Source organism: Tupaia chinensis, unplaced genomic scaffold (genome assembly GCF_000334495.1).
Source record: "Tupaia chinensis unplaced genomic scaffold, TupChi_1.0 Scaffold144197_2, whole genome shotgun sequence".
Lineage (NCBI taxonomy): Eukaryota > Metazoa > Chordata > Mammalia > Scandentia > Tupaiidae > Tupaia > Tupaia belangeri.
The window spans coordinates 292267-302733 of record NW_006204055.1 but is presented as its reverse complement, the minus strand read 5'-3'; the positions used below and the strand labels follow the sequence as shown (position 1 = coordinate 302733).

The following is a 10467-nucleotide window of genomic DNA, read 5'->3' as shown; positions in this document are numbered from 1 at the left end:
GTGTAGGGAGGCGAGGGGAGGAGAGGGAAGAGAATGACTGCAAGCCCTCCAGGCCCCTGGCTCAGTGCGGACAGACACAGGAGAGCCTGCCCCTCCGGGAAGGGTATCGCAGTGAGTGTGAGTGTGAGTGACTACTCCGGAGAAAAGCAGGAGGCCCTCCAGTGCTCGGGGGAAGCTCATCGCAGGAGAACCCCGACACTGGAACTCCTGTTAGCAACAGCTCGTGCACCAGCCACTGCCCTGCGCTTCGACGACTGACCTGCCCGAACCCCGGCTGCAGGTTAACCATTCTGTTTGGACCCCCCAAGCCCCCTTCTGAACTTCTGAAGGCAGCTTCCCAGACAGCCAGCCCCTCTAACAGCCCCAGAGAAGCCTGAAGCTGCCAAGGGCAGGGTGCTGGGCTCAGGCCAGCCAGGGGTCGGGGGGCTCCCGGCTGGTACCTTGCGTTTGATGAGTGGAAACCCATGTCCTGGGGCTGGGGGTCTCGCTGGCTTGGAGCCCTTGGTGGCTTTCTTTGTGGTCGGGGATGCTGCAGGCGACGGCTTCCGGTTGAAAGGGTTCTCCTTGCAGGATGACTAAAGGCGGGGGGACATGGCAAAGGGTGAGTCTGGGAAGTGGACAGTCAAGATCGGGACAACCTGATGGTGGGAAGACAGAAAGCAGGGCCAGCAGGCGACGCAGTGGTTAAGGTGCTGGACTCCCAACGGCTGACCATGAATCGAGTCCTAGACCCAGAGGCTTGGGATGTGCTGGTGTGTGCACGTGTGCGCCCAAAACCCCAATGGAGAAAGAAGAAGGAATTGCAACATGGCTGTCCCCTTGCCGGAGGGTGATTTCTCACTTTCTGTCTCTCCATTTCTTCTCTGTTAGTGTACACACCCTATGGCAAAAATCTCTGGGGAAAAAGAAAGAAAGCTAGAAAGCAGGTCAGGCCCTGGGAGCAGGAGGGCTCAACCTCACCTATGGGGGAGGAAGCGGGCCAGGCAAGAGGAGAATCTCCTGATTTCTGTCTCCAAAGCACTCAATCATTCAACAAATGCTCTCATTTCCAGAGCTCAAGACCACACACTTCCCAAGGGCCCCGGGTGGGGTGCAACCGGGCAGCCATCCGGCATGTCGGGCGGTGCTGGGAACACAGTTTAGGGCTTGTTCAGGCCTCGCAATTGCACTTTCCCCAGTAGGGTTTCCAAGGCTCAGAGAAGTGAAGGTCCTGACCGAGGGCCGCCCAGCCAGGAAGTACAAGAGTAGGGATCCCACCTGGTCCGGCCATCAGTGGAGGAGGAGGGTAGCTCCCTCCTTGCCTGGGGAAGACTCCCACTAGCTTGTTGGAAATGGGTGTGATCACGGGCCCCTTAAAAACGCCTTGCTTGCGGCCTTGCTGCTCGTGGGCCCACATTCATCCAGCACTGGAGGGACCTGGGCCCTCCCCTGCACCACCTCGGGGAGAGACTCAGGCTAGGGATCGCTCTGGGGTTTCTGCAGCACCAAAAGGGCCAGGCCAAGTCCCACCAGCAGGGAGGCAGGGTTTGGTTATCTTGGGGCAGTATTCGCCCGACAGCAGACCCCAGAGACTTTTCTCTCCTGCCCTCACTGCCTCTGAAATTCTCTAATCCTAGAGTGCTGTGGCTGAACGTCACCCCGAAATTCATGTGTTGAGATTTGGTTGGGAGGGGATTAAGAGAGTGAAAACTTACACTAAGAGGTGGGAAGATGGGGCCTTTGAGAAGAGATCATATTGGGGGCTGGGAAGTGGCGTAGTGGACTTCCACATGGCCAGCCATGGTTCGAGTCCCAGACCCAGCAGCTTGTTCTCACTCTCTCTCTGTCCCTCTCTGGTCAAATTAAAATAAATAAATAATTTATTGTTTATAGGGACCAGCAGTTGGTGTAATGACTATGTCGCTGGACTCCCATGTAGTCAACCGTGGTTCAAGTCCTAGACCTGGTGGCTTAAACTCACACGAAGCATGTGTGCGTGCGTGCCCAAGATCCCGAGAGAATGGAGGAGAAGGGATTGCGGTGTGGCCATCCCCCCCCCAGGGGGGAGATTTCTTCCTTTCTGTCTCTCTGTTTCTCTCTGTCTCTCTAGCGAGTGCACACACCCTATGGCAAAAACCTCTCCAAAAAAAAAAAAAAAAGTATTGTTTATAAAAAGAGGGAAGAGCAAAAACCTCTCCGAAAAAAAAAATAAAAAAGTATTGTTTATAAAAAGAGGGAAGGAGACCAGAGCAAAGGATCAGGGACAGCCACTGTGCTCTGGCCCTCCAAACGTGACAGCTCTGTAAGAGCCCACCCGACGCAGCCCTGCACCTCAGCCCTGCACACCGTGAGCTGAGTAAACGTCTATTCTTATGAATCACCCAGTTTCGGGGTGTTCTGTCACTACAACAACACGGACTACGGGGAGGGCGGGTTCTTCAGAAGGAAGCCCACTGGGGTTCTGCCCCCTCCCTCCACGAACACTCCCAGAGGGGCCCAGAGGAGACACACAGCCCCAAAGCTCCCTGTGGAGATGAAGTTTATCCAGAAAAGGGCTGCCAGATGGACACGTAGGCGGGGAGATGGAAGGCTGAGAAGAGGCGGGGAGGGCGGCTGCCCGGCCTGCTCACCAGCTGACTACGTGACTGCCTGTCACGAGAGCTCTTTCCCGAGGTGCTTCATTCCAGGTTTGCAGCCTGCGCTGGGCTGGCGGAATCTACCATCCTGTCAGCAGGTCGCCTCAGGCGCTGCTGCTAATGGACTTGCACCCAGGCCTGGCCTTCCCCATCTCGGCTCCTCTGTTCTCTCCAGGTTTCCGCCATTTCCATCTGGCTGTGCTGCTGGTAGGATGCAAGCCCCAGGGCTGACCTTTCCTAACTGCCAGAGGGCACATGTGCCCACCAGAGCACTCCGCAGGGGCCTTGGTCAGGTGGCAATCCATTTCCTCCACTTCTCCGTGCCTTTGGGACTTCCGACACACAATCAAATATGTCCAGTGTGGGGACCAGCTGTTGGTGTAATGGCTATGTTGCTGGACTCTCTGTAGTCAACAGCGGTTCGAGTCCCGGACCCAGTGGCTTAAACTCATGCCGGGCGCGTGTGCGTGCATGCCCAAGATCCCAAGAGGAGAATAGAGAAGGGATTGCAGCGTGGCCATTCCCCCTGAGGGGTGATTTCTTGCTTTCTGTGTCTATGTCTCTGTCTTTCTCGTGAGCGCACGTGCCCTATAGCAAAAACCTCTCCAAAATAAAACAAACAAACAAAATATGTCCAGTGTGGTTTTTTTTTTTTCTTTTTTTGGAGAGGTTTTTGCTATAGGGCACGTGCGCTCATGAGAAAGACAGAGAGACAGAGAGACAGAAATAAGAAATCACCCCCCAGGGGGGATGGCCACACCGCAATCCCTTCTCCTCCATTCTCCTCTCAGGATCTTGGGTACGCACGCACATGCATCCGGTGTGAGTTTAAGCCACTGGTCCAAAACTCGAACCACGGTCGACTACATGAAAATCCAGCAACATAGCTATTACGCTAACTGCTGGTCCCTCCGCTGTGTTTTTCAAGCCAGCAGGGCCAGGACTCGAACCACGGTCAGCCATGTGGGATCTGTCTCCCTACACACGGCTTGCAGACACTGTCCTCTTTTTGGATGGTTGCTTTGTGAAAGCAATAAACTCCCTTTTTTTTTTTACGATTCCTGCTTTACACCTTATTTTTAATTGCCAGATGCATTTGCACATGCCAGAGAGAGCGAGGGAGAGAAGGAGACAGCACCCCTACTGGGCACGGTCACGCATTCTCTTCCTTTCTCCATCCTGTCAGGATTTGGCCATGCACACAGATAGACCCAGTGTGTTTTCCAAGCTGCTGGGGCTGGGATTTGAACCACATAGTCAATCATGTAAGATCCAGTTCCCTTAACCACCAGGACGCAGGATTACCCAAGAGTGGTTCTTTTTGATACTCTCAAGGGTTTCTTTAGCCTTTTCTCAGCTACAGAACTCCTAAAGCCCGTCTCTCACAGGGCCCCAGGACTAGAAACAAATGTGTAACAGGGTTGCTCGCTCGCACCTCGGCTCAGAGCTAGAACTCAAGGCTGGCCCCCAAGGGATGGGTCCGGGTATGTATAGAACTCCTCCCTGGGTACACCAGGCATACCCATCCGGGCTGGCTGAGGCTGGGCAAGGACTGCGGCACTGGGACCCTACTGGAGGGTCTGATTCTCTCATTTACTCAGGCAAGACACGCACCTCTTAAAAATGGTGCTGTGGGCCAGCTGGTGTCGTAGTGGTTAAGACAGGTGGATCCACATAGCCAACTTCATGCTTCGAGTCCTGGACCCGGCAACATAAAAAACACACCAGGCACATGTGTATGTGTTCCCAAATCCCAAGAAGAGAATGAAAAATAGGGGACCGTGGTGTGGCCATCCCCCTGGGAGAGTGCTTTCTCTCTCTCTCTCGTTGGCAAGCACATGTGCTCTATAGCAAAACTAGAAAACCATGGTACAAACGCAAGGGGCAGCAGTGAGCCCAGAGCTGACCCACTGCAAGGCTCCCGAGGCCAGGGAACCCAGGGCTGTTCGGAGCAGGCTGGAGGCCTGGTGCTGCTCAGCGCCCCCAGAGCCCAAGGCCCAGAGTTGGGGGCCTTCTCAAGGTCACCCTGCAGGTGGGGGCAGAACTGGAGCTGGTGCCCCGAAGGGAAGGTAAATGCTGTCTGAAAGGCCCAGGGCAGGGGTGGACCCATGCTGGTCAAGCCACTCTGCTGCCCACGTGAGTGCCCTGCCACCACCCCACCCCGGGCCTGATGAGCCTCAGGCACTCAGAGGGCCCAGAGAGCGGAGCAGTCCAAAGGGGCTTGGCTGCAAAAGATACTGGGTGCCCAGATGCCCCGACCTAGGCAACTCCGAGGTTGGCAGTGTGGGGTTGAGGCACAAGGGGGCGATAGTCCACAACCTGGAGAGTGGCTGCCTGGGATGGTACCCACCGCTACCCCAAGAGAAGTCAGCCCAGTGAGGGCAGTGTCCAAAACACCCTGCCGCACACAACAGGTGCATCTCTACCAGGAAGCGTCCAGGCCCTCCTGCCCACGGGGGCTCAACTGCAGCACACAGGGGACGAAGCATTTCTGCGCCCCCACACATGCCTGGCTATAAGCACCAGGACAGAGACCTGCACACCTGCAGGACCTCAGGAGCCTTGGTGGTCCGGCACACAGGAGGTGCCCAGTGAACGCCAGCTGCCCCATCCTATGGCAGGGGGCACCCAGGGCCCTGTCCCCTCCCCTGTGCTCTATCCCAGACCACCTTCTAGGACAACTGTTCTGTCTGTCTCCCCAAGGAGACTGTGAGCCCCTGTGAGCCCCAGGGTCTTAATGCAATGGCACCCAGGGTCTGGCATCCACAGAGCCTGAGTGGGAAGAAGCATACAGAGGATCCTGGCTGGACCAATGGGGCCCAGGTGGGCCCGTGCGTGGGACAGGCAGGGGACCAGGTGCCTGGACGCATAGTGCACAGAGTGCTGCAGGGTGGACTTGTGAACGAGCAGGCAGGAGGCCTGCAGGTGGAAGGAAAGATGGACAGAGGAGACGGGTACGTGCCTCGATAGCCAGAGCGACGAGGCAGACGGGTATAGCCAAGGCCACTGCAGAAGTCAGCAGTCAAGCCAACTTAAAATCAAGGTCAAGGGAACCAGCAGTTAGCGTAATGGCTATGTCGCTGGACTCCCACGTAGTTGACCGCGGTTCGTGTCCTGGACCCGGTGGCTTAAAACTCACGCCAGGCACGTGTGCGTGCATACCCAAGATCCTGAGAGGAGAATGGAGGAGAAGGGATTGCAGCATGGCTATCCCCCCTGGGGGGTGATTTCTCGCTTTCTGTCTCTCTGTCTCTCTCTGTCTGTCTGGCGAGCGCACGCGCCCTATAGCGAAAACCTCTAAAAAACAAAAACAAAACAAAACAAAACAAAAACCAAAGTCAAGTCAGGGGCCAGCAAAGGTGGAAGGCCCTGGACAATCCTGCCCTGAGACCAAACCCACGTCCGTGGGGAAGACTGTACTCTCAGCAAGCAGGAGAGGAGCACTCACCTTGACCTGCAGCTGTGGGGACAAGGTTCCCGGGGAAGGCGCAGGGCTTCTGTCTCCAACCAACAAGAGAGGGGTGGGGGCGGCGCCACTGCAGGGCTTGGCTGGCTGCAGCCCGGGGCTGCCCCCTGGTCTGGGGGTAAGGCCAGAGCTGGCTTGAGGCGTCTGCTCCGTGCCATGCTGCACCAGCTCCCCAGAGGAGGACAGGGAGGAGTGGGTGGAGAGGTTGGCAGAGTTTCCAGAGGTGCCAGGGGGAGCATGGACAGCAGGCTCTGAGGAGCTCTTGGGCACAGCTGGCGGCTCCAGAAGGTCCCTGCTGGCAGTCTGGCTGGAGGTCTCGGAGGACAAACTCTCCACACTGAGGGCTGGCGATGGCGTGGCTGATGGTGGCTCCGAGTGCGAGAGGCGGGAAGCATGGAGGGCTGCATGAATGAGTGGGCACCCCAAGGAAGGCAGTCAGAGCCCCAGCCTCGCCTGGCAGGCTCCACCCCCATGGAGCTGCAGGTGCCCTGGAACCTAAGCCCTTGCCTGGCCAGATGGGCGAGGCCCTGAGAATGGCTCAGGCAGGACCAAGGTCGTAAAGAGCTGTGCACACTCGTCAGAAGCCATCCCACACCCTGGTGCTCTGGCCTGCGCCTCAGGGCACTGCTGTGGTCCCCGCTCCCTTGTCCACAGCCCTCTGTGCCTGTGCATCCCAAAGGCAAAGCTGCTCGGGCTGGGGAGGTGGGAATGGTGCACGGGAAGGCCGGAGGGAGCAAGGCTGAACTCTCGGCCTCTGACCTGTGATGCCCAGCCGAGGTGGGAGGGAGGAGCATTGTGCACATGAGCAGCAGAGGGTCACCAGTGCCGGGGCTGACCCCGCCATAACTGGCTCCAGGGCTCGTGCCCCTGCACTGGCCCCTACTCTGCCCACCACCCACCATGTGAGACCATGCTCAGCCAGGCGGTCCCACGAGCTACTGGTGGCAGATGTCCCCAGGCGTGGTGGAAGGCCAAGCCCAGGGTGTTGAAGACTGGGAGAAGGTAAGAGCCTCACGTTACAGTGGGGCTGGGTGGCATCCCACCACCATTTCACAGATGGGGAGACTGAGGACAGACACAGGAAAGCATGGCTCTCTGAGTCACGAGACACGCCCATGCACAGAGCCAGACGTGAGCCCAAGCTGCTCGCTCACTCAGCAGCTACGGAGACAGTGCGCTGGGCAGGACTGGGGCTTCCAGGAACTCAGCAACGTGCTGAGGGTTAAGGTGTGGACTCTCGAGCCAGACTGCCCGGGTTCTAATCCTGCCTCCTTTGCTTAAATGCTGTGAGACCTTAGGCAAGTTACTTGGCCTCTCTGTGCCTCTAAGGCGGGAGCAGTAAAGCCTGCTTGAAGGCTTGCTCTGGTATTAGTTGGAAGGATAGTGCGGAGCACATGGCACCTGGCTGGAGAGGCTCCCAGTACCACCACACCCTCGCTCACCCCAGGCTTAGCCAGGGACCCGACCCCAGGGTTCCAATTCCAGGAAAGACACTCACCTAGTGGGGACGTACTAGGTGCCCGGGGGGCAGGGCGCTTCTTTGTCTTGGGGCTGCTGGTAGGGGTGATGCCATACCAGGGGTGCAGGGTCTTGGATGTAGACTCTGAGTGGGCCAGGGCAGGGCTAGTGGCTAGGCTGGGTGCAGCCGGGGACTCCTCCTCCTCTCCTTCTTCCTCCTCAAAGGGGTTGTAGGGCTTGGGCTCCGGGCCGGCCACTGGACTCTGCTGGGCTGACTCCTCCACACCTCCGTTCTCCACCGTCCTACTGTCCTGGCTCGGTGGCCCTGGGCTGCTGCTTGGAGGGAGTGGGGCCAGCTTCTTCTTTGGCTCTGCCTGTACAAGCGTGATCCATGGTGGGTCCTTCCGGGGGGCTGGCGTCCTGAAGGGAGCGGGAAGATACACAGACCATCAGCAGAGCCAGGGGGCCGGTTCCTTCTCAGGGCAGAGCTGAGTCCATTTCAAAAGAGGTGGCTGAGAAACCGCTCCTCCTCCCCAACCCCACGCATGGGACCATCCCAGCCCAGGACTGACATGGACTGTCATCCTACAGGGCCCCTTGTGCCCCCATGAACCCAGGAAAGGACTGGCAAAGTCTCTGCCACTGGGAAAGCCACCTGGCCTCTCTGTGTCAGTCTCCCCATCCGTTAAACGGAACAATAACAACCCCAGCCTCGCAGGGTGGTTAGAGGACCAGTGGGTGGTGACAGCAGCCCTGGACACAGCACCTGAGCAATGCTAGAGGCCACGTGCCGGGTGCTCCCAGGTACCCGCTGCCCCTCAGACCACACAAGACAGAGCTCCCGAAGGAGCTGGAGCAGAGTCCTCCCCTGGGACACGGGCCTGGAGGGGCCCAGAGGCGGCCCCAAGGCTGAGCTCCCCCACTCTGCTCTCTGCTGCCAAGCCTCCCATGGCTCCCTCTGTGAGCCAGGCCAGGTCTCCCGCGTGACAGGAAATGGAGGCCTGGAGAGGGGACATAACTCCGGAGGCCACTGTCTCCAGCAGACCTGGCTGCCCACCCACACAGGGGTCCGGGGGCGGGTCTGCAGGGGCAGAGGGAATCTGGCTAAGCTACAGGGAAGGGCATGTGGGCATAGCTCCCCTGCCCCACCCAGAGCTGAACCTCACACCTCACTCTGGCATGGCCTTGCCCACCCATGGGAAGCCTGGTCTCCTCCCGGGCCCCAGTGGGCCCCCAAAGCAGGGAAGCCACTCAGCGACTAGCATACCTCTCTGACAACTTGGGAGTCCCTCTCGGCTTGGGGACAGGGGGTTCGTGCAGTCGTCCTAGGTGGAAAAGGAGAGTGAGCCAGGCCTTCATGGGCAGCAGACGGGTGGCCAGTCCCTGCCCGAGTGCCTGCCTGGCACAGACTGTCTACCACCTGGCAGGCCACAGGCACCCACAGCACCTCTGCCACTCCCAGGCCCAGCCCTCGGGAGATTAGACAAGCACTAAAGGTAACTGGGGTGCAGTGGGACATGGGGCACAGTCAGGTCACCTGAGAGCCCCTTTGTGTTCCAGTGAGAAGAGGGAAGCCGGCTGCTCTCAGACACTTCCCCAGTGTAGACAGGAAACGTCTCCACTAAGCCTAGGAAGCCCCTCCTGGCTCTTTAAGTGTCCTTCTGCTTCCTTTCCTCCATCTTTTCTTTTTTTTTTCTTATTTTTTTTAGACAGGGTCTTGCTGTCATGAACCTTCTGCCTCAGCCTCTCCAAGTCACCGGGATTACATGCAGTCACCCTTCAGATTGGGCTAGGAATCGAACCCAGGGCCTCTCGTGTGGTCCCACCCTATAGATCACAGCATTTTGGTACATGCCACCATGACTGGACCCTCTCCTGTATCTCACCAAGACTCCTACATTCTACAGAAGCTGTGCTTCCCCGGCCCCCAGCTCTGGTAGCACCTTAAAGGCACAAATAGGTCTGAACAGTGTCCGTATTCACCGGACCCGGCTCGGGGCCAGGCTCCACGCCAGCTCCCTAAGTGCTGAACAGAACTGAAAAAACGGAATGCTCTGGTGTGGGCCTGAGGGAGACCCTGGTGCTCCTGTCCCTAGGCCTACATCTGCCCTAGAACCGTAGGGGCTACCCAGACATCCCAGCATACAGGGGCTGCGTCTCCACAGCTTATGGGAATCCAGGGAGGTCACGTGGGGTGTCTCACAAGGGGTGGGAGGAATGGACCCAGGAGCAGGCAGGGGTCTGCTCTGCTCAGGGGCACACCTGACCCTGCTGCCCTCCCCCAGCCTGTGAGCCCTCCTCTGCCAGACACACACACCGGCTGGACGTGGGAGGTCACACGAGTGTGCCTATGGATTGTCCAGGACACAAGGGATGACACTGTCACGCAGAGTCCCAGAGACACTCGGGACATACAGACCACATTCACCCGACGCTGGCACAAAAGAACACAAGTACCCCGACAAAGGCAGCAGGCTTAGGCTGGGGTCTGGGTCTGAGCGGCACCAGCATGAAAACAGCGTGGCAGAGAGAAGCCACCAGAAAGTGCACGAATTAGTAACCCCGGAAACGCAGGTAATCCCCACACAATCTCAGTACGCAAGGCACAGAGCAGCTCCCAGACGCAGATTCACTCACTCCAGTGTGCCCGCCCCCAGCTGGACCCTGGCTCACCATTCACCAGGCCGCTGCTGCCGCCCTGCTCCATCGCATTCTCCTGCTGCAGACTGGACCGGGGCCGGGGTGTGGGGGGCGTCAGGGCTGTGCTCTCGGAGGCCTTCCGAGGGGCAGGCGTGGGGCGGCTGGCCGGGGGGCTGGGGGGCGCCTCGGGGGTGTGGGGGGCGTCAGGGCTGTGCTCTCGGAGGCCTTCCGAGGGGCAGGCGTGGGGCGGCTGGCCGGGGGGCTGGGGGAGACACGCGGGTGGGGGGG

At 58.7% G+C, this 10467-nt stretch overlaps 1 protein-coding gene across 1 annotated transcript in view; it reads right to left on the bottom strand.

Moving 5' to 3' along the window:
* The window catches only part of MICALL1 (MICAL like 1), a gene marked incomplete at its 5' end in the record, with an annotated part of 44139 nt that overhangs the window by 7615 nt on the left and 26057 nt on the right, over nt 1-10467 (bottom strand). The window contains 5 exons of the mRNA XM_027767369.1: nt 441-575; nt 6064-6482; nt 7580-7959; nt 8807-8864; nt 10213-10363. Of these exons, the coding sequence (XP_027623170.1) occupies nt 441-575; nt 6064-6482; nt 7580-7959; nt 8807-8864; nt 10213-10363 (1143 nt within the window). The remainder of the gene's footprint in view (nt 1-440; nt 576-6063; nt 6483-7579; nt 7960-8806; nt 8865-10212; nt 10364-10467) is intronic.